Source organism: Hemicordylus capensis, chromosome 14, assembly GCF_027244095.1.
Source record: "Hemicordylus capensis ecotype Gifberg chromosome 14, rHemCap1.1.pri, whole genome shotgun sequence".
In the NCBI taxonomy this organism is placed as follows: Eukaryota; Metazoa; Chordata; class Lepidosauria; order Squamata; family Cordylidae; genus Hemicordylus; species Hemicordylus capensis.
Window position 1 is genome coordinate 16,323,008 of NC_069670.1, and position 22,373 is coordinate 16,345,380.

General features: G+C 54.1%; 2 protein-coding genes across 11 annotated transcripts in view; one reads left to right on the forward strand and one right to left on the reverse strand.

Moving 5' to 3' along the window:
• INSRR (insulin receptor related receptor) overlaps positions 1-14,347 on the forward strand; it is a 43,677-nt gene extending 29,330 nt beyond the window's left edge. For 6 of the 7 annotated variants that reach the window (XM_053278002.1, XM_053278007.1, XM_053278004.1 and 3 more), the window contains 10 exons: positions 374-510; positions 2,312-2,477; positions 4,126-4,234; positions 7,356-7,426; positions 7,866-8,095; positions 9,166-9,276; positions 10,280-10,439; positions 11,315-11,444; positions 12,603-12,737; positions 12,988-14,347. In XM_053278002.1, the coding sequence (XP_053133977.1) occupies positions 374-510; positions 2,312-2,477; positions 4,126-4,234; positions 7,356-7,426; positions 7,866-8,095; positions 9,166-9,276; positions 10,280-10,439; positions 11,315-11,444; positions 12,603-12,737; positions 12,988-13,318 (1,580 nt within the window). In that variant the 3' untranslated portion in view covers positions 13,319-14,347. The remainder of the gene's footprint in view (positions 1-373; positions 511-2,311; positions 2,478-4,125; positions 4,235-7,355; positions 7,427-7,865; positions 8,096-9,165; positions 9,277-10,279; positions 10,440-11,314; positions 11,445-12,602; positions 12,738-12,987) is intronic. The other variant, XM_053278003.1, reaches the window with a different exon arrangement.
• Positions 14,329-22,373, reverse strand: part of PEAR1 (platelet endothelial aggregation receptor 1) — a 49,923-nt gene continuing 41,878 nt past the window's right edge. For 3 of the 4 annotated variants that reach the window (XM_053278009.1, XM_053278010.1, XM_053278012.1), the window contains 4 exons: positions 20,780-20,921; positions 19,910-19,978; positions 17,759-17,968; positions 14,329-16,956 (listed from right to left, as the gene is read on the reverse strand). In XM_053278009.1, coding sequence (XP_053133984.1) covers positions 16,796-16,956; positions 17,759-17,968; positions 19,910-19,978; positions 20,780-20,921 — 582 coding nt within the window. In that variant the 3' untranslated portion in view covers positions 14,329-16,795. The remainder of the gene's footprint in view (positions 16,957-17,758; positions 17,969-19,909; positions 19,979-20,779; positions 20,922-22,373) is intronic. The other variant, XM_053278011.1, reaches the window with a different exon arrangement.

Here is a 22,373-nt window from a genome sequence, read left to right on the forward strand (position 1 = left end):
GCTGCTCAACAGCAGCAAAATGTATTTTATTTATTATTTATTTATTCAACATGTTCTATCCCGCTCTTCCTCCAAGGAGCCCAGAGCGGTGTACTACATACTTGAGTTTCTCCTCACAACAACCCTGTGAAGTAGGTTAGGCTGAGAGAGAAGTGACTGGCCCAGAGTCACCCAGCTAGTCTCATGGCTGAATGGGGATTTGAACTTGGGCCTCCCTGGTCCTAGTCCAGCACTGCTTCCGTTCAGGCAAACTGCATTTTGCGGAAACTGGCGACCCGGGGGAAAAACAGCCACCTTTTTACACCGGATACATGGAATCATAGCACTAACGGCCCTGCTTCTGGCCTCCTGGCCTTTGCTCCCTCCCCACCAGCTCAGGCAGACAACATTCCTGGCAACATGACCTGGGAGCCAGCCAGCAAGAACAGCGTCCTCCTCCGGTGGGAGGAGCCCAAGAACCCCAATGGCCTGATCCTGAAATATGAGATCAAGTACAGCCGGGAGAGCGAGGTGAGGAGGAGAAGGAGGGCATGGATGTGTGGGGAGCGGGAGCAAGGTCTCAAAGTTGACCCTTTATATTTAAAAAATAATAATCATGGTCGGTTGGATGTAGACGTCCTCTGCCTTTGGTGGCAACCGTCATTTTTCAGTGAGAACAAGCACAAGGGGTGGCGGCGGCCTGCCAAAGACCTTGTGGCCCCTGAGGCAAGGAACAAAATACTGCCTCACCCCCTGGAGGGGGCCAGGCCACTTTCCCAACCAGCCCGTGCCAGCTTTGAAAGTGGCGCCTGGGGCAGGGAGGAGGGCGGGTTGCCAGCAGCCTCCTCTTAGGAATGGAGGAAGCTGCCATATACTGAGTCAGGCCCTTGGTCCCTCTCGCTCAGGATTGTCTACCCAGACTGGCAGCGGCTTCTCCAAGGCTGCAGGCAGGAGTCTCTCTCAGCCCTCTCTTGGAGATGCTGCCAGGGAGGGAGGGAAGAACTGGGGACCTTCTGCATGCAGGCACACAAGTGCTTTCCCCAGAGCAGCCCCATCCCCAAAGAAAAATATTTTACAATGCTCATACATGTGGTCTCCCATACAAATGCAAACCAGGGCGGACCCTGCTTAGCCAAGGGGGCCATTCCTGCTTGCTTCCACCGGACCAGCTCTCCTTGCCATCCTCATGTTTCTGGCAAGCTGTGCGAAGAGCGCGAGGCGGAGGAGGAGCTCCCTGCGAAGTCTGCCAGGGCCAGCTGGGTCCCAAAGAGCTGGTCCACCAGGGGCACCCGCAGGGAGCATCTGACTGCCCGGCTGGCACCCTAACAGCCCCCTACTTGAAGCGACTGCCTCACCTCCAGGTGGGGGGGATTGAACCAGGAAATAAAATTCCATGGAGGGCATCAAAGGGATAAAGCAAATGTCTGGGTGGGCAGTTTGTGTCCCACGTGTAAGATTCCTGAAGCAGAAATGAGGCTGCAGCTGGGGGACTACTTTTCTGAAGGGGGGCTTGCACCCCCGCCCCATGCCCCGAGCCACCCTTGCTCACCTCACGAAAGGGCCCCCTCCTTGAAAGCAAAGGATCCTGGGCTGCCAGCAACAGGGGCATAACTATAATAGGGCAAAGGGAGACAATTGTCTGGGGGCCCACTGCCTTGGCCCCCCCCGAGGCAAGTCACGTGACTGACTCCCCCAGCTGCACACCCTCCCAGGTTTCCTTCAGTAGTAGTAGTAGTTGTTGTTGTTTTTACATTTATATCCCGCTCTTCCTCCAAGGAGCCCAGAGCGGTGTACTACATACTTGAGTTTCTCTTTCACAACAACCCTGTGAAGTAGGTGAGGCTGAGAGAGAGAAGTGACTGGCCCAGAGTCACCCAGCTAGTTTTATGGCTGAATGGGGATTTGAACTCGGGTCTCTCCGGTCCTAGTCCAGCACCATGCTGGCACTTGTATCCATCCTCCCAAACTGATGTGAGTGTTAAGCCCTGGAGCTACCAGAACAGCATGTCTTTCTCTAGGACCATGAAACGACTTGCATCGTCCACAATTTACACAGCCGGGGCCCACTCCAACCTTGCTATGCCCCTGGCCAGCAGCGTCCCCTCTAACAGGGATTCCCAGCTGTGGTTGACTACAACTCCCTAACCCCCAAGCATAAGCCGTTTCAGCTGGGGATTCTGGGAGTTGTAGTCAAGAGCATCTGGGGATCCCTGTCACTGACTGCTGGACCCATCTGGACACCCTAGAGAGTGTCTCTCAGCCCCCCAAGGCTGGGCCGTCCTTTCTCATGCTGCTGCCCTCTGCTGCCTGGCCCCCTCTTTATCCCATGCAGGAAGTCATCACGGTCGTGTGCGTCTCCCGCCATCGCTACTTCCAATACGGCGGCTACCACCTTGCTCTTCTCCAGCCGGGAAATTACTCCGCCAGGGTCCGAGCCACTTCGCTGGCAGGGAATGGGTCCTGGACTGGATACATGAAATTCTACATCCTTGGGCCAGGTAAGTGCGCAGGGCTCCCCCTGGAGCAACCATGGGGAGGAGGAAGAAGCCAGTCATCTCAAGATCAAGTAGCTTGCATGGGGGGGGGGGTTATTAATCTGGTGCTGCCCTGGGCTGTATTTCTCCCCTGAAAACGCTAGAAAGTGTAAAATACAAAACCAAACCAGGAAGCATGGAGTGAGAGGGGTTAATTCCCCAACAGACAGTGGGCTTAAATGCGGGCTTAAATGCAGGAGAGGGGTCTCCTAGAGCAAATCTCAGCCAACCCAAAAAACCTGGCACAAAAAGACATAAACCAGGCTAAGCTCCAAAATGCAAGGGAAAACCCAAATTGTGTATGGAGTGCTCTCTGATATATTGCATCGACTTTGGGGTAAATCTGGCCGATCTATGAACGCACACCCACCCTCCTGGGGATGAAGCAAAGTACAGTTGCCGTCTGGGAAAGCTCCAGGTTAACCTTGCATGGGAATGTGGCCACAATGCTGCTGGTTTCTAGAAAAGCTATAAGCGTTTTTTTACCATGGCGGGAAGGAACACTCCACATCTCTGGGGAGGGGCATGCAGACGGGAGGGGTCCTCCCGGGACTGGGAAAGTTGTGGGTCATCAAGGGGGTGTCATGAGGGAGGAGGCCCATGTGGAGGTCACAGCTTGGAATCCACCCCCTTTTATGAGTTGGCATCATGGCTGGGCTGCAATCCTAAAATATCGCTGATTGGGCATAGGCTGCACTGGGTTGCATTGCAATCAGGTTGATCAGGTCGCTTCATCTGACTCCTGAACTCCCCCAGTTGCCTTAGGCATGTCTCTTTCCCCTCCCTAACTGTGACATGGGGACAACTGGCCCGCCTCGGAGGGGTGTTGTAAGGATACCGAGATAATGTGCCAGGATTGAAAGGGTGCTCTTCTGTGTAGACATGCTGGGGGCCTCAATGGGCGGAGGAAGTGAGTGGGTCCTGGGCGGGCTCCAAGCTCCACATGGGTAAAACAAACGAAGCCGTTGGGCAGGTTATTTGGCCTCCTGTGTCGCCCACCACCCCTGGACGCTGAGCAGCAGAATGTCAGCAAGGTGGACAGTGCGAGAGGTTGGGTGTAGGTCAGAAGAAGCACAGCTAACTTTTCAGTCTTGTTTTAAATATATAGAGGAGAAGTGAGACACATTGACTAAATCCTCCCACTTCCACATAAATTCCAGGTCCATGGAGAGCTGGTCTTGTGGTAGCAAGCATGACTGGTCCCCTTAGCTAAGCAGGGTCCACCCTGGTTGCATGTGAATGGGAGACTAGAAGTGTGAGCACTGGAAGAGATTCCCCCCTTAGGGGATGGAGCCGCTCTGGGAAGAGCATCTAGGTTCCAAGTTCCCTCCCTGACATCTCCAAGATTCCTGCCTGCAACCTTGGAGAAGCCGCTGCCAGTCTGTGTAGACAATACTGAGCTAGATAGACCAATGGTCTGACTCAGTATATGGCAGCTTCCTATGTTCCTATGGCACCACACTTCACGGATAGATGGATGGATGCCATGATATGCACATCTGAAAGCCGGCGGGTTCTCCTTACTGTCCATCCAACTGTGCAAAATAGGTGTGTGATAATGACACGTTTCTGTTCTCCCTGCCCACTTCTGCTGCCAACCACCCCTTCCAAGTAGAGGAAGAGGAACCCGGGAACGTCTATGTGCTCCTGACGCTGATGCCAGTCCTCTTGATGGTGGGGGTCACCTGCCTGGCTGTCTTTGTTTTCGTATACAAGAAAAGGTAAGGCATTTGACTGGGCGGGCAGGAGTGGTGGATAGACAGTCCTCCCACCCTCACCCCCACCCCCTGTATTGATGGGGAAAAGCTGTGGTCTGTGCTGAGGGTGGGCAGTGTGAACAGTGCCTTTATTTTTATTTGTTTGTAATGTAAGTCTGCCTTGCGATGAAAAAGGCTGGAAAACACTGTGCTGTTAAAAATGTTGCGGGCGGGGACAGTGCAGGGGAGGAAATACGAATATGACAAATATTTATATACTGCTTTTCAACAAACGTTCCCAAAATGGTTTACAGAGATAGAAATAAAATAGCTCATGTCGCCAAGGGGCTCACAATCTAAAAAAGAAACATGAGATAGACACCAGCAACAGCTACTGGCGGGATGCTGTGCTGGCTGGGGATGGATAGGGGCAGTTGCTCTCCTGCTCAGTAAAGAGAATCGCCACTTTAGAAAGGTGCCGCTTTGCTTAGTTAGCAGGGAAGCTATGTTTAGTAGGCAATATGTTATACTCTTGATAGTGACTCAGGATGCAATTTGCAGGCTAATTGGCCTGCCTCAGAGGGGTGCAAAAATGCTTGGTGCTAAAGCTGCAGGCAGAAGATATGAGAAAATTAGGCTGAGGAGGGTGGGAAGTCCTGGTTTCAGGATTGAGCTGCCATATTCTGGCTTTCCAGATCTGGGTGCCTAATTTGCATATTATGTAGATTGGCGTGAAAATAATTTCTGAGCAGAAGAGTGACGGCACATTTTGCTCCATAACTCAGCTTCTACAAGGGCTAGAGCTTAGCTTTTAGAAAGAAAGAAAGAAAGAAAGAAAGAAAGAAAGAAAGAAAGAAAGAAAGAAAGAAGGGATATGCGAACCGGTTCGTATTCAAACCGGTTCAAATTCAAACCAGGGTGGTTCGAAGGTTTGAATTCGAACCAGACCAGCCATTAGGTTCGAGCTGCAGGTTCGAATTTGAACCGAACCAGGGGTGGTTCGATTCGAACTGGTTTGGACATCCAAAAATTGGTAGGATGGTAGCTGGCACCCAGGGGTACCTGCCACCCAAACCCCAAAGCAATCGGACACTCGTACGATTTTTTATGAATTTTTGAAAAATATTTTTATTTTTTCTCATAGGGTATAATAGGACTCAAACCAGGCCATTATACCTTATTGTGGAGCACCCATGGGTGCCAACAACCACCCAAACCCTGAAGCAATCGGACAGTCCTACGATTTTTAATGACTATTTGAAATATTATTAATGATTTTTCTCATAGAGTATAATGGATCCAGAACCAGTCCATATCCCCTATTGTGGAGCACCTAGGGGCACAAAATTGGGGTGGGTGGTAGACAGACAGGGGTGCCTACCACCCACAAAATCCCAAGGCAATTGGACACTCCTCTGATTATTGGTGAATTGTTAAAGTATTTTTGAATTCCTCATAGAGAATAATTAGGATTGCAGCAAATGTATAGCTTCACGTCGGGGGGAAAGGGGTGGCCTAGAGCAGAGTGTGGTGGGTGGTAGTGCCCAAGGGGGCCCAGGAAGCTATCAGAATTATTTGAAAGGAATTGGGCAGAGGGCTGATTTTTAAGTGATTTTTGAAGTTTGTGTCTTTAAGGTTAGCAGATGAGAGTGGATTCATGGTTTGTCATTGAAAATCTTATATGCTACCAAAGAATCTACACTCAGAACACTTCAGAAACAACAAAACCCAGTACTCCATGGGTTAGCAACCCATGGGGGTGGTTGGCACCCTATTTGCACTACACCACCACTCACTCTGGGCCACCCCAGCACCCCACAAGTGGCTTTAAGGTTTTTCTCCATAGGGAAGAATGCAGGTTTCAGCAGCCCCATAACTGCACTTGGGGGGTGCTGGGGTGGCCCAGACCGAGGGTGCCAACCACCTCCATGGGTTGCTAATCATAGGGGTGTCTGATTGCTTCGGGGTTTGCATGGTTGTTGGCACCCATGGGTGCCCCACAATAAGGAATAATGGGCTGGTTGGAGTCCCATTATATCCTATGAGAAAAAAATATAAATAATTTTCAAAGATTCATAAAAAATCGTACGAGTGTCCGATTGCTTTGGGGTTTGGGTGGCAGGTACCCCTGGGTGCCAGCTATCATCCTACCAATTTTGGGGTGTCCGAACCAGTTTGAACCGCTTTGAATTTGAACCAAACCGGGGGAGGTTCGAGCAAAACCAAAACCGAACCCCCCCTCCTGGTTCGAACCTGGTTAGAATTCGAACCGAACCGGGCAAACCGGTTTTGTGCACATCCCTAAAAGCAAGCAAGCAAGCTGGAATCTGGGTGAATCTGGGTGGGCTAATCAATCTGGGTGAGATGCTTAAAATCCGGGTGGATCTCAAAATTCTGGGAGGCATGGCAACTCTATTTCAGGAGAACTTGTCTCCAGTCTCCCAGCTTCTCCCAGCCTGAGATCAGGGCTGCAGATCAAACAAACAGGATCCTTCTCCGCAGGCACAGCGCCCACCTGTGGTCTTTGGTGTCAGTGCGTGTCCATTTCCAGGTCCTAATCCATGGGCCCTTCATCACACTTTTGCTTTGCCGGTGGCTGCTCCCTTAAGGAACGCTCCTCAGCTCCGTTTCAAAGCAGCTGTCCAAAGTGTGGACCGATGGCAATAACCCGAAGAGAGCAGTCAGGCCTCCTTGGCTCTATGCCAGAGAGTCTCTAGAGGCAGAAAAGCAGGAGATCATAGGAAGAGGAGAGTCGCTCTCCCTGTTGAAGCTTAGCTCTTAGGGAAGAGGCTTTGGAGAAGGGTGCACCTTTGGCTGCTGCACTGCAGCCTCCCAGACTTGCTCCAGAACTGGCAAACTGTGTCTTCTTTCCCCCAGCTGGCTGGACCCATCCAGCTGAGAGGAACCCGAAAGTCTGAAGGACTTTCAGCCTGATGACACTTCACCCTTTTCTGCCTCCCTGAGCAGTTCCAGCTCCCTGTATCTCTTCTCCCGTTGGCTGTGCAACATGGATCCGATAAGCCAGGAAGCTGAGCTCGCCTCCCCGCCTGCTGGTTCTGCAAAGGGGCAGGGGAGGGAGGGAACAGAAGGGGGTCGCCATCCCGCGCTCTGTCCTGAGGCCTGCTTTGTGACTCTTCCCTTCTAGGAGCACCGAGGGGTACCCCAGTGGCACGCTCTATGCCTCCGTCAACCCCGAATACTTAAGCGCCTCCAACAGTGAGTACAAAGCACTTCTTGCATCGGTTCTGCTGCCTTAGCAGCAGATGTGGCTGTGCCTTCATTTTTGTGGCCATTGAGGTTTTTCGGAGGGCAAAACACAGCCAGGATTGTAAAGCGGTTTCACTCCGCACAGAAGCGGCAACTAGAGGTTTAGTAACTTGAAATAAGTAGTAAGAAATAATTAGTAACTTGAAATAAGTAGAAATAAGTAGAACTGGCTTTGTACTGGGTGGGTTTTCCCGGCCCCCAATGGTCAGGATGCTAACACTTCCTCACAGACCTTCTGTTCCTCTCAATGGGCTTTGCGCTGAAGAACCCCCTTTCTGCTATACCTCTGTGGATGCAATCTGTCTGTCTCTCATGGCCTCCCCAAATCTGCCCCTTGGAAAGTCAGTCTCCCCCTCAAGTCTTTTCTTCCGTGGCTTCCCCTCGCTAGTGTACGTCTCGGATGAGTGGGAGGTGCCACGGGAGAAGATCACGGTGCTGCGAGAGCTGGGCCAGGGCTCCTTCGGGATGGTCTACGAAGGCATCGCCAAGGACATCGAGCAGGAGGGCGAAGAGACCAAGGTAGCCCTGAAGACGGTGAACGAGCTGGCCACCACGAGGGAGCAGATCGAGTTCTTGAACGAGGCCTCCGTCATGAAGGCGTTCCGGTGCCACCACGTGGTGCGTGTCCTGAGACTCCTGGAGGACGGGACAGGCTCCCGCTCCTGTGAAGTGTTTGTGGAGTCGATGGGGGACCTTTGTCAGCCTTTGGTTACGAAGTCTTGGCAGATGTTTGGGTGTGAGCTGATAGGTAGTGCTGTTGATGGCTGAGAGTGAGCAATCAGCTGGAATATACCTCCGTGCTCCTGCCCTCTGGCAGACCATCTCAGCCACCAAGGCAAGACCACGTCGTCAAGTCATGGGAGGTGACTTTTGCTACCAGTATTAGACTGGAAGTTCCTTTGCAACCATTTCCATTTCATTTCCATTCACAACCATGTTCATTTGGTCAACCATTTGCAGGGAATTTTCTTCCTGCTTAAAGCTCGATGAACATGCGCGCTTGATTTTCACGATGCCACCTTTGAAATGTTTTATATAGACAAAGACAGAAACCCAGTCTCATGTTTAGTGCATAATCTATGTTAATGCTCATCAGCAAAACAGAGACGTTTCACGAGGCAAGGCAATTCTCTTTCTTTAGCCAGGGGAGGGAAAGTGGCCCTGTCCATCCCCAGTACAATATTCCTCCAGAGGCTGTTGCTGGTGTCTCTATCTTATGTTTCTTTTTAGACTGTGAGCCCATTGGGTACAGGGAAACATCTTGTTTGTTTGTTTGTTTAAACTGCTCTGGGAAGTTTTGTTGAAAAGTGACACCGCAGTCCCTACATGGACAGCAGGGTGCCGTTCCCATTTCTGATGCCTTGCTTTGGATTTAATCGCTGCAATATAGAGCTAGGACGCCATATATCCAGCGTAAAAAGGTTGCTGGTTTTTTGGGTTGTTCATTTCCGCAAGACTGCTCCCCCTGCTCTTTATGTTTCAAATGCGACTTGCCCAAACAGAGGCATTTTGCTGCTGTTGAGCAGCTAGTCTGGAAAGCACCCTGGTCTGCCTACCATGCAGGGCTGGTGTAAGGGCTGACTGACCCAATGTGCATGTGAAGAGTTTGGAAATTCGGGGCGGCTGTTCTCCTCCTCTGTCCTCCTCCTCTGTGGTGACTGCTGCTTTGTCCTTGTTGCTGGCCTCAGGTCCGTCTCCTCGGTGTGGTCTCCCAGGGCCAGCCTGCCTTGGTCATTATGGAACTGATGACGAGGGGCGATTTGAAGAGCTACCTCCGTTCTCTCCGGCCAGAAGCAGAGGTGGGTGACTGGCAGAGGATTTTGCTGGCCTGTAGAGAAATGTGGTCGCTAAGAGGCGACACCAACTTGATGGCACTTAATCCGTCAATCAGAGGAACACAGGAAGCTGCTTGATACTGAGTCAGACCACTGATGCACTTAGCTCAGTATTGCCTACTCTGGCGGGCGGCAGCTGGGAGGATCAGGAGAGTCACACGGCTCCAGGATGCGTGGAGTTGGTTTAAAACTTCAATAATAAAAGCCCAGTTAGAATGTATTCCAAAAGGGAGGAAGGGTTACCACCAAGTCCAGGAGGATGCCAGCATGGCTAACAAGTAAGGTCAAGGAGGCTATAAAAGGGGGAAAGATTTCCTTCAGTAACTGGAAGGCCAGCCCAAATGAAGAGAACGGAAAGGGCCACAACATCTGGCAGAAACAAGATGTGGTGACAGCCAACAGCCTGTTGGCTGAAACCCTTTAAGAAGAGTTCAGATAAATCCATGGAAGACAGGTCTCTCAGTGGCTACTAGGCTGAGGGCTAGAGGCCCCCTCCAGCCTCAGAGGCAAGATGCCTCTGAATCCCAGAGGACGCAGGGGAGCCCCAGCCGGAGGGAGGGTGTGCACTCCGCTCTTGCCTGTGGTGGGCTTGCCAGAAGCAATCTGGTGGGCCACTGTGAGAGACAGGCGGCTGGACTGTTCTTCGGTCCTGATGACCCACCACAGCTTGGTTCGCTGGCGGAATAGCCCTTTGCCCTGCCCCATCCCTCAGCAGTGCCAGCCACTTTCTGGTTCCCCAAAGTTGCTGCTCCCCTTCTGTACCCCGCCAGACCTGATCCCCATGCTTTCATTGAGGGGACGCTTTCTCCCTTTGGAAGCACCCCGCTGTGGACAGTGGACAGCTGCTTTGGGGCTCAGGTCTTGGCTTCTGCTCTCTGGACTGGCAGGCCAGCTGATCTCTCCTAAACAACATCATCAATATGTGTTGCCTTCAATCCTGGCCCCACTTATCCCTTTCCTCTGCTAGAACAACCCAGGCCTGCCTCCCCCGTCGCTGAAGGCCATGATCCAGATGGCGGGAGAGATTGCCGACGGGATGGCTTACCTGAACGCCAAGAAGTTTGTCCACCGGGATCTGGCAGCCCGCAACTGCATGGTGTCCGAGGACTTCACGGTGAAAATTGGAGGTGAGGTGGTGAGCGGGAGGGCGCTCTGCAAGCCAGGTGGGGCAGGAGTCTGTCCGATGGAGGCTTTGGCAAGAGGGGCCCTCAAGGAACTGGGGAGTGTCACATGGCCCCAAAAGGGCTGGCAGCCACCTCAGATTGACATATGATGGGTAAAAGTTCCCACCGCACCCAATTCAGACCAGAGCCTCAGAGGAGTCTTTCTGGAACGAAGGCTAAAGGGAGGGCGCCCACAAGAAGTGTTAAGGGAGGTGTGTGCTCCCTACAAATGTTCTACCACTGAGCCCCATTACCCTGAAGGGGGGGCGGGTCTCTTACAAAGGTCACATGCGAGCCATCCAAATGCAAACCAAGGTGGACCTTGCTTAGCAAAAGGGCAATTCATGGCGGCAAATCAAGAGTCTCCTGGGTGCTTTCCAGATTAGACCCTGCAATGGGGTCACAGCAAATCTCCAAAGCCTGCTTCCCCACTTCCTGTGTTGCGACACCGCAGTCCCGACGCAGACAGCAGGGTGCCGTTCACATTGCCAGTGCCTTGTTTCGGATTTAATCGCTGCGATATAGTGCTAGGACATTGTATATCCAGCGTAACGGAGTTGCTGTTTTTTCCGGGTGGTTTGTTTTCGCGAGAGTGCTCCCCCTGCCGTTTACGTTTTGAAAGCGATTTGCTTGAATAGAAGCATTTTGCCGCTGTTGAGCGGCTAACCTGGAAAGCCCCCTGGCCTGATCTGGCCTCGCCTGGAGCGTCTGCCCCCAGAAATATCTTTGCCGTCATGGTGCCACGAGAGACTCTTGGTTGCCAGTGGTGCTCAGCTCCGGCCTGTGACCCTCCACCCTGCCCACCACCCCTGACCCTTCCCCTCTTGGTTCCTCCAAAGATTTTGGCATGACCAGAGACATCTATGAGACGGACTACTACCGCAAGGGGGGGAAGGGCCTGCTGCCCGTCCGCTGGATGTCCCCAGAAGCCCTGAAGGACGGGATCTTCAACACTCATTCAGACATCTGGTAGGTGCCTGGGGGAGCAGGGCTTCCGTGGGGTCTTGACTCATGGAAACGCTGGCACTGGAAGCAGGCGGCCTCTTTGGGCTGAAGACCCCCGCGGGGGTTGCTCCTGGCCCTGGTGCTTTCTTAAAAAGACCGTGGGAGGTGGCCAGTCCCACGTGCTGGAATGGGAGGGGGGAGCCTGCCCCGAGAAGGACAAGCAGGTCGTTGCACTCTTTGGAGGTTGCAATGCCCAGCACACCCCGTTTCTGGGGAGGCCGCTGCTGACCTCACTCCCACCCCCACCACAGCACCTTGCGTTCCAGGGTCGGATGTGCCGGAGCCCAGAACCCCTTTCTCCTGCATGCCCCATCTCCCCAGACTTTTTTCTCCACTTGATTGGTTTGGTTGGCAATTTGCGGCAACCAAATGACGGGTGTCAAGCCAGTAGCCAGTCTTCCAGACCCCTTGCATTGGTACTCTGCATTATGTGGCGCTGGCAAAAGCATGCCCTGGGCTGCCCTTTCTGGAAGCCCTGCCGTGGATCTTGAGCTGGTGATCTGTGGGGCAGGCAGCCAGGCTTGAGCCGGTGGAGAGCCTCCCAGCACTGGCTCAAGGAGGCACCTGCATCAAGGTGGGGCCAGCCTGTTCACTAGGCAGACGTAGGCAGTTGCCCAGGGCCCCAGTTCTTGCCCGGGGGGGGGATACATGCCCCCCTTCTCCAAGCAACCACTGACTGACTTGCCAGGAGTGCTCATTTGCTCTCCTCCCAGAGGGCAGGGGGTGGTGGAGGGGGGATGTGGGGAGAGAAAGCGGGAGTGAGCAAAGCAAAGTGGCCTTGGTACTTTCCCCCGATCCCAAACTCTCTCCCGTCCTGTGCTGCTGAAGTGAAATCCGGGGGTCCGCACTGCTTGCCAGCAGTGGGGTGGGGGGCCCCAAGTCACTAGTCCTAGGGCATCCAAAATCCTCAGGCCAGCCCTGGGCCCCAAGTGCTGTTCCTTGCCCGCTCTCAAGACTTCCAGAGCAGGCTGGCTTCCCAGTTTGCGCAGCTAGGTGAGAGGGTCTTGCTGGCTGCAGCCCCCTGGGCCGCACCAAGGCTTCAGGCCCCAGGACAGGCCCCCCCCCCCCGCACTCCCCCTCGCCACGTAGCGCGTGTGCCAAGCAGCTGCCTCTTCTCCGCAGGTCCTTCGGAGTGGTGCTGTGGGAGGTGGCGACGCTGGCCGAGCAGCCCTACCAGGGCATGTCCAACGAGCAGGTGCTGCACTTTGTGATGGACAACGGGCTGCTGGAGAAGCCGGAGAACTGCCCCGAGAAACTGTGAGTCCCCCTGCCCAGGGGCAAGCTTTTCACGGGGCAAGTGGGCAAGAAGGCGGAAGCAGTGGGGGAGGCCTGCTTCAGCCCTGCAGAGGCAGGGGTCACGAGTCTGCCCAGCCAGTAGCACACTCGCCTTTCTGGGGGGTGGGGGAGGGACTCATTCTGCCCCGCCCTGGGCAAAGGGCTCCGTGACCACTCCCTGGCCTTGGGAAGCAGGGCCTTTACAGCCGGGCCCCTCTCTCCCTCTCTCCAGGCATGAACTGATGACGGGGTGCTGGCAGCAGAACCCCCGCCTCCGGCCCTCCTTCACCCAGATCCTGGAGAGCATCAAGGAGGAGATGAGCCCCGCCTTCCGCACCTTCTCCTTCTTCTACAGCGCCGAGAACAAACGCCGCAGCTCCTGGGAGGCTTCGGACACGGAGGAGGGGGCGGAGGACCAGCTGCTGGAGGAGGAGGAGGAGGAGCCGCCCTCGGCCCCGCCCCCTGGCCCCACCCCCAATGGCCGCTTCCGGCTGGGCCTGGCCAGAGAGCAGAGCCAGCAGCCTCGAGACTGGTGCCACTCCAACGGCAAGCCCTGCCTCTGAGGGTGGCCGGCGGGAAGGACTGCCCCCCGGCCCTCCCGAGACCGTCTCCCCGGCGGCCGACAGCGCTGCTGCCCCCCGGAAAAGCAAGACGATCGGACTCTGAGGGGACCGGCAGTCATTCCCGGCCAGGACCCTGGCCTTGGAGCCAGACCAGCAGCAGCGAGCAAGTCTCTGTCACCAGGAGTGTGCCTTCGTGTCCTCACAGCGGGGGCACAGCGCAACACTCCCCCTGCCCCGCGTGAATTGAAATCCAGAGGGCCAGTTGGTGTGTCCCCCCCACCTGCTCTAGTTGCCACGAATGGACCTGCAGGGTCAAGGTGCCGGCAGCTGCTCCCTGCTGGATCTGGCTGCCGCCTGCCTCCCGAAAGGCAAACGCCTGCCCATGGCGTGTGGTCAGAGACCTTCTCCCCAGCGCCAGTGCAGGGCTGCCGGTGGCCTCCTTTTGCTGAAGCAACCAAACTCTCAACTTGGCAGGCGTTTCGCCGGGCAGGCAAAGGGCGCGTTCACTTTCCTCTGGGAAACAGGCACTGGGGAGTCCCCCCAAAGACAGCACGGGGGCAAGAGGCCTCTGGGGCAGCCCCCTGCGCCCTTCAGGCCAGGCCGAATCCACTGCTTGCTTCCAGCGCGGGAGAAAGGCACAGCCCCTGCTCGGGGAATGCCAGCCAGCCAGACTCCAGTGCACTGAAGGCCCCCCCGGCTTCTTCAGAAAGCAGGGCCCTCTAGGCCAGGGACCCCAGGCTGTGGGTTGCAGGGCGGCGGGGGGGGGCCGAGGCCTCCCAGCTCGCCAAAGTGGACGTGTGGGCAGGGGATTTCCGGCTGGGTGATGGGCAGGCCTGCCGCCTCATTTTCTGGCCAAGGCTTGTGGTCTTCTAGTCGAGTGCTGCACACAGCCAAATGGCGTCCCCGCCTGCAGGCCTGGAGTCCAGAGGGGATCTCTCCAGCCCGCTGCCCTTCTGTCCTTCCTTTCCCACTCCAAGCCCCTTCCACAGACTTACAGCTGAACCGACAGCCTCAGTGCAAAACTTTATTCACACCGAACACCTGCAGCGTTGTACACTGAGGGGCAGACCCCAGACAGGAAGCTGGAAACAGGCCGGGGCTGAAAGAGCCTCCCAAGCTCAGCACCGTCTAACGGCCGGCCTGCGGGGGTTCCAGCAATGCGAGCAGGAAGGGAGAGGCCCGCCAGCAGATGACTGGCCTTTGTTCTAGGATGCTCCTCACAATTCCTGACGGAAACCAAATAAAGTTGCTGAGAAGAAGAAGAAAGGCTGGTGCGACCAAGGGCTGTGCCATTGGAGGATGGTGGGGGGAGGGATTTTGCAGGGCAAAGTGCTGACTTTCTACATCGCCTCGTTGGGTTGTACCATGGCAACACCTCCCTTAGAACAAGGGCGGTGGGGGGACACCTGCTAAGAATATCTGAATCCACTTCTCTTAAGAATCTTAAGCCCACCCTTTCCACACATTGACAGCGAGTTGTGCAGAAAGTAGTCTCTGCCTTGGTGCATTTGGGTGGCAGAACCATCCGACCCATGGCATGTGGTGGGCCCTCCAGCTTCTGTGGTTATCAGAGAGCTGTACACTTTCCCAGCTAGACCAGACCCTGACCCCCGCTTTAGGGATGATCCGGGTCAGCCAGTGGGGTGCAGTGAAGTTTCTGCAGAGTCTAGACCTAATGGTCCCATGGGTTTAAAAGAAGAAGAAGAAGAAGAAGTAAAGAAGAAGTAACAAATGTTATTTGTAGAACAACTACATTATTCTAGGGCAACTTCCTGGAAGGAAGGGAGGATGGAAGATGAGTAGAATACCATGAATATTTACATACTGCTTTTCAACAAAAAGTGGTTTCAATAGATCTCAATAAAATAAGAGGAGGGAGAGAGAGAAAATAGGAAGGGAGGAAGTTAAAAAAGAAAGAGAAAGAAAAGTAGAAGAAAAGAGAGAGGCAGAGAGACAGGAAGGAAGGAGAGGGAGACACACACACACACAAGTGAGAAGGAAAAAAGAAAAGCAACAAGAGAGAAAAAGCTTGCAAAAAACTTCTGGGAACCAGACTTCCTACCTGTAGGAACCTTTCCTGAAAAAATCAGAAGCTTCGCTGAGATGCCTGTCTGTGTGGAGGGAGGGGAGGGTCTGTGTCTGCGGAGCCAGAGGGAACCCTTCCCACCCCTTCCCCTCTAAGGGGGGAGGGAGAGATTAACCCTGTAGTTCCCGGCTGGGAAGAACCCTGCCACCACTGCAACTTCCAACAGCAGCTCTCTCCTCCCCCAGAACCAAGAGGCATCTGAGGGTTGAGAAATCCTTGGAAGTCGAGGAGACTCTCTCTCCCACCCACCCCCACCCCACCCCTTGCTGTTCAGCAGGCAAGAAAATCGGGGAAGGACCTCAGGGCGGAGGTCAGCCAGAGCCAGTAATGTGGCGGCGGGGGGAGAGATGCACAAAAGGGGGGGGTATTGAACTTTGTCTTTAAGACCCCTTTGGCCCTTGTGCTTTCCCCATGTATAAGTGCATGTCTGAAAGGGGTGTTCCCGGGAGATTGCAGCAGCCCAGGGCACCTGACCCCTGCGCCTAGTCAAAACCCCTCCTTCCTTGCCCGCTAAACCATGACGCCCATGGCGGCAGCCTCTAGCGTGAGCAAACCTGTGAACCCAACAAGGCTTTCGGCCGCCTGGCAGGAGAGAGGAGGACTGAGACCCCCAGCTCGAGGAGCCTTGGGAGTCACCTTGTCCTGGACCGAGTCGGACCTCTGCTCCATCAAGCTCAGCCTTGTCTACTCTGACGAGCAGCATCTTTCCAGGGCTTGGGGCAGGGCTCTTCCCCACGAGGTGAGCAGGGGTGGAACCTGGGACCTTCTGCGTGCAAAACAGAGGCTCTGCCACTGGGGAGCGGCCCCACCGTGATATCAGATGAATATCTCGACCGTGATTCCTCAGCAACAGAACACGCCAGGTTCATCGAGCGTTGCGGTTCTGTGACAAAGCAACGAGGTTGAAATAGTACACACTTTGCCAAATGGAAAGCACACTGTGCGCACATACACAGAGCTGCTATCACTGCAGAGAGAAATAGCCAGTGTGCGACTCTGACTACTGCAGTCCGCCTATCGCAGAGAACCAGCAAGAAAGAAAGAGAAAAAGGACTGCGGGATCTCACACACACTCACTGCCGCCCAAGGGTGGGGAAGTCGCCTTGGAACCCTGCCGAGGGCCCAGATCCAGAGGGAGAGAGACTTTGACTGCGCGTGGGCTTCGAAAGCAGCTGCTTACCGAGCGAAGCCCCCACAACGGCGAGAGGCCGTCCGTATGCCGAAGGCTGGCCTCCTCCCCATTCCCCAGGGCCGAGAGAGAAGCTGGGCTGTGGGAGAGTGGCTTGCCCGTTCTCCCTCTGCTTCGCCGTGGCCCCGAGAAAGAGCGCCAGAGGCCGGTGCCGGGAGGGGTGGGGTGGGATACAGTCCCCCGAGGACGCCTGCGTCCCACGTCATCGGTCTTGTCTCCGGAGCGGCGGCGACGGTGGGTAGTGCCGGACAGGGGGCACGTCGTAGTGGCAAGGGATGTGGCTGTTCTTGGGGGAATCGTAGTGGTTCGGGGGGACCGCTGGAGCTGCCGGCACCACACCCTCCGCACCAACCAAGCCGGTATCTAGAAGGAAAGAGAGACGAAAACACGTTTTCAAGAAGGGCACAACGCAACTCGCTTCCGTTGGGCAAGGTTCACAGACAAGGCATCTGCATTTTCTGGTTTTTTGTGCAGTTCCTCTTGAGAGACGCCCCTACACGTGGCATTGTGTGGAAAAGCGGCCCGCAGACCGCAAAGGACCCGGGATGGGACAAGCGAAGGGAAACCTCTTTGGAAAGAAAATGCTGGCTTTCCTTTCTCAGGAAGTTTCTAATCCTCATGGGCTGGTCTACGGCCCAAAACACATCTAGCACACGGGACTGTGTCCTCGTGCCCAGAGATGCCCCCACACCTCAAGGGCACAGCAGATGGTGATGCCGAAATGCACAAGGAAATGCAAGTGGAGGTATTAATGCTCCTATGTCTGCATCCAGGGCTTCCAATTACCACTGAATGGTGTTGGAAAATGTTATTTTTGAACATTGATTCCATCTGCCAGGCAGAGGCCTTTCAGGGACCTAATCACCTCCAATACACAACCACAATACAAAGCATTAAACAAACAGCAATATCTTCTAGCATTGTCTAGTTTGCACATCGTCATATGAACTGCTGTGCATCACGCAGAGCTGTTGATGGCCTAATTGAGTCTGCTGGAAACACATGCAAAAGCCAGGACAAGGTCACCAGCGCTATTCTGTCAACAGAACTCTGGATCCGGATCGGATCGGACCGTAGAAGATGTCCACAGGGCAACGGTGAGCGGTGGCCTCAAATCCGTGGGCTGCCCAGACACCGCCAGAGACCAGTTTGATGGGGTGCCTACCTGCTTCCTCCTCGAGGCTCTGGGCAGACTCTTCAAAGAGGCCGATCTCAGCGTAGGACATCTCCCGCTTCACCGGGGACTTCATCTCCATGTAGCTGCCCTCCGAGGGCTTGCCGGTGAGGACGGGCAAGTCTTTGATGGTGGCGTAGGGGTTCTCACTGCTGAGGGAGCTGTCGCTTCGGCACAGCGGCTCCGCCTGGCTGTAACCTGCTGGGAAGAGGGAAAGAGGGCCGTGGCCAAGACCAGACCAGCCACTATGCTTCGAGGGGCCTGCTGGACCACATTCCCAGTCTGGGGGCCAACTTGGGCCATCCTGCCCGCTCTGGAGACTAGAGGCAAGGCCGAATCCCTGGGGGGACGGCACGGATAAATGATAACGAACAAACTGGACACATGCAAACTGCAGCACGCCCAGCTAGAGTGGTGCCCATTCCGTCCCCAAAGGGATGGGCAACGCGGGTGCAAGGCCCTGGGGCCCGTTTCATGCTGGGGAAGCCAAAGGCTCACAGACCACGCCCTTGGGTGCTGGAGGCTGAACCGGCCTGTCCTGTGGAAGGCCGACTCTCTCCCTCTCCGTCCCCCAGGCTGGCTGGAGAGCTTGCTCCTCTCACTAAACCGTTCATACGTCAATTGCAGGGGACGGGGTTGAAACACAGTTGTAGATGCTAATTCCAATCCCACCCCCAGTTTCTCTCATTCAGCATCTACCACAGACACTTAGTGCTTCATATCTTATGATATTTAGGAAAGCTCATCCAACCCACCCACCCACCCCCCAAAAAACCTGTGACTACTGTTTGTTTATTGCCTGGGTGCCAAGTTGCAAGTTACAAACAGAGGTGCACCTATGTAATTTAGGAGCCTGGACCTAGAGGTATTTGGAGGCCACCCCTCCCCTGCAAATTAAGCATCATCGATCTCGGCCAGGCAACCACACCACCAGGGACAGACTAGAGAGGATTTGGGGGGGCCCAGGGGCTGCGGAGGCCCTGGACATTGGCCCCGAAGTCCAGGGGGAAGAGTGCCTCTGGTTACAAAGGAAGAGAGAGTTAAGGGACCGCTGCTCCTGGAATGGAGAGACACAAACCGCATAATAAAACTCTGCAACAGGCCAAGCTGGTTTGTGTAGCAGTTGGGTAGGCCCCGTACCCTACAAGCAGCCCTCCCAGGAGAGACCCCGATTGTCCAGCACTCCCATGTGTCTGGCAGTGCAGCAAAGCTGGTGCTGTGGCACAAATATTCAGTCACTACGAGAAATGAAGTGTTTGTGGTTCAGTTTCTGTGAGGGAAAAGGAAGTTGTCAGTTTGACTGGGCTCAGAATCTTGCACAGAGGGCTGAGAAGCACTCCCAGGTTGCAGGGAACGCAAAGGCAAGGAGGGGTAAATGGCATGAAGGCATATTGGGAATGGATGCAAGGAGGGGATAAATCAGAGAGGGGCCTCTGAAGGAGCTTTGCAGCACGGAAGATCAGGAGGAGCTGGGTGTTATATGGAGGCGGAGGGGAGACAGCAGTGCTAGGGTGGGCTGGCCAAGAGAGAGGGAAAGGATTTAAAGGACAAGGCTGCTAGGACAAGAGTCGAGACCCTGTTGGGGTATTTCCGTCAACTGTGGCTTCTACCATCACCACAGCCCAATCAGCCTCAGGGGACTTTAAGGGCCAAAAAGCAGTGGGTAGGATTGCACAGACAGATATGGGGCTCTTCCAGATGCTGATATAGCTCAACAGCAACATAAAATTATCGTGAAAAATAAAGTGAGAAAAATCATACTGCAAAGGGGAATGTCACATTACATTCTAAGCAGCACCTGCTGGCAATCTGCAAGACCACCATCTTTTTTCAAACTCCCTTTATTCTAACATGCCAAAAGATGGCGGCTTCACGGGTCACCAGCAGATGGAACTAAAACAGCCTTGCACATCATGCTGATTCTCCTCTTGTTTTCTTTTTTTGTGGTCATTTGTGCTCTGGTTGGAATATAAGCCAATTCTTCCAAGCTCCTGGCCCTGTTTTTGTTCAAGAGGACCTCTGAGTGGTTCATTCCCACTTGAGAGCAGAGGCAGAAGCTGATGTCCAAGGCCACCCACATACACAAACCATGAGTGCAAAATCACGGGGGAATTGTCCCTGTGAATTGTCACCAGCCCTTACCTTGGCTCTGGTATTTCCCTAATCCGTTGGTGTAGCTGTAGCTGTAGCTACGGTCCATCTGGCTTCCTCCTGCCAAAAAGGAAACGGGAGGGGGCAATCTGGTTAGATGACGCTCACCAGGACCGAACCCTGGAGCCCATTTCCAATGAGAATCCTGTCCTAGGTGGAGCAGGACTGGAAGAGCAGGCAGGCCTCCTGGATTAGACCAGAGTGGGTCCATCCAGTCCACCATCTGCTTTCCACCCAGACCAAGCTGATGTCTCCAGGAAGTCCACATAAAGGGATTTGGAGGCACAAACCCTCCCCTGCTGTGGCTTCCTCCTGTCCCCAGCGGCTGCTATTCCCTGGCACACTGTCTTTTACACCAGAAGGTTCCATTTAGCTATCATGGTGAATAGCTCCAACAGATCCCGCTCTATCCTCCCATTTGATCTGGTTCATCCCCTTAGGAAAACACGGTTTACCATTCCACCCATCATAGGTTGGGTGGCCATCCTGAATGGACTGCCAAGTAATTCCACTGGGTGACCCCAAGTTCCACTACGCTGAGGGATCACACCTTCTCCACCCCACATTGGACTAGCGGAAACGAGGCACAGCAGAACAGTACGAGAACCTTTACTCCCACAGCCCCAGGGCAATTTTGCATTCTCCTCAAATGACTGAAGGGCAGCTTTGGAATGTTTGAAAATATTCCTGGTTACTCATTTTCATGAACATAAGGCCATCAAAACAGCCCTGCTGGATCAGGCCGAAGGCTAACTTTCCAGTCCCTCGCGCACAGAGTGAGTAGTTGCTGCCTCCCCCCGCCGCCCGCACTCCACTCAATTCTCCTTCTAATGCCAAAAAAGGACCACCCCCTGGTCTTACCCTGCCCCACAGGGCTCAGCGCCGGGACCCCGCCTTGGTGCTTCCAGTCCGCCGGCAGCGTGGCGTTGCAGTCTGTCCCATACATGGCAGGCCAGTCTCGCTCCAGGCTCTTGGCGCTGGGGAAAAGCTGGTTGCCGGTCAACTGGAAAGGTGAGAGAGAAGATAGAGTCACCCAGAAGAGCATCTCAGGTTGACAGAGAGAGGAACGGATAAGCCAGGCCTCAGAGCCAAGCCAGGCTTCCAGTGTGGGAGAGCTCCCCCTAGCTGGGGCCCAGGAGGACACTGTACACAGCTTCCACAGCACTTTCTCCCACCTTCAATGCCCTGCATCAAAACTGACTGTTGCATAAGCTCAGAGCTACCAGGAAAGAATTGCCCCCCCACCCCCGGTTAACATCTTTATACTGACACATTTGAAGCCAGGACCTTGGGCAGCTCATGAAGGAAATGCCTATTACGGGGGTGGATTTATTGGCTTCACTTTCGTGCCAAGAATTTGGTTGCTGGACTCTCATCAGAAACATACAATCCAGTTTCAACGTTATCAGAAATTGCCCTTCTAACGGCCAGAGGGTGCCTACATTTGAATGACAAGGCAACCAAAATTGTAGCCTCTGCCCCCCTTCTCCCGGCCACAAATGGTTCCCTGAAAGACAAGCCAACCGTTAAAGTATTAGAACAAGCCAACCATTTTATTTGAGGCTTTTGTGGCTCCCCCCAAAAAATGCTTATGGTGGGACCATCCCCTTGTAACACAGTAAGGCAGTTTGGGTGGTATGGAGCTTAAAAAAAAAAAAAAAGTGGAGGAAACCTAATTTGACCACGATGCAAAGATTGTCCTGGGAAAATATCCGCCCACGAGCTACATCTGGTGCTAAAGAATGGGGTATGGCAGATATTTTGTTACTGGATGCGCCCCCGTAAATTTCCTAGGTCTGTCTTAAAGGACCCCTGAAGGGAAGGACTCGTCAGGGCAGAGCTGGAATCTGTTCCTGTTAAAATGTGGATCGTAACAGCAATCCTGGATGTTTTCAGGGAAGCAGGCTGCCCCCAAATTGCCTCCGAGAGATGAGATGTGAGAACTGGAAATTCGCTTCCCTGTATACAAAAGGTTCTTGGCAGCGATCCTAACAATGTGAAGTTCTTGGCTTCTGCCCAAATTCTAAGTTGCATTTAAGAACACAGGCACTTTACAAACCTCGTGTGGAGTCTGGACCTGAGGGCAATCCAAACCTCAAGCTTTCCCCCTTTCGTAATCTTTTTTAAAGCCTTTGGGCCAAAGATAGAGGGAATCAGACTGTTTAAATATCACACCATTTATGGGGCAGGATAAAAAGCTGACTGGATACATACTGGACTGGTCAATGTCTTACTCCACTGCGCATTCTAGGAGGAGATGAGGAGGAAAAAGACCTGCTTGGATTGTCGAAACACACAAAAGACATGGGCTTGGAAGATGTGGAGCGAGAAGTGGGCACCTGCAGCCTAAATGGCTGGCCTGGATCTTACAGATCTCTTGCCAACCGCGAGGGTTCCGTTCCGGCAAAACCCCATGGTTGGCGAGCTATTGAAATGAATGGGAAATGGGGTTAGA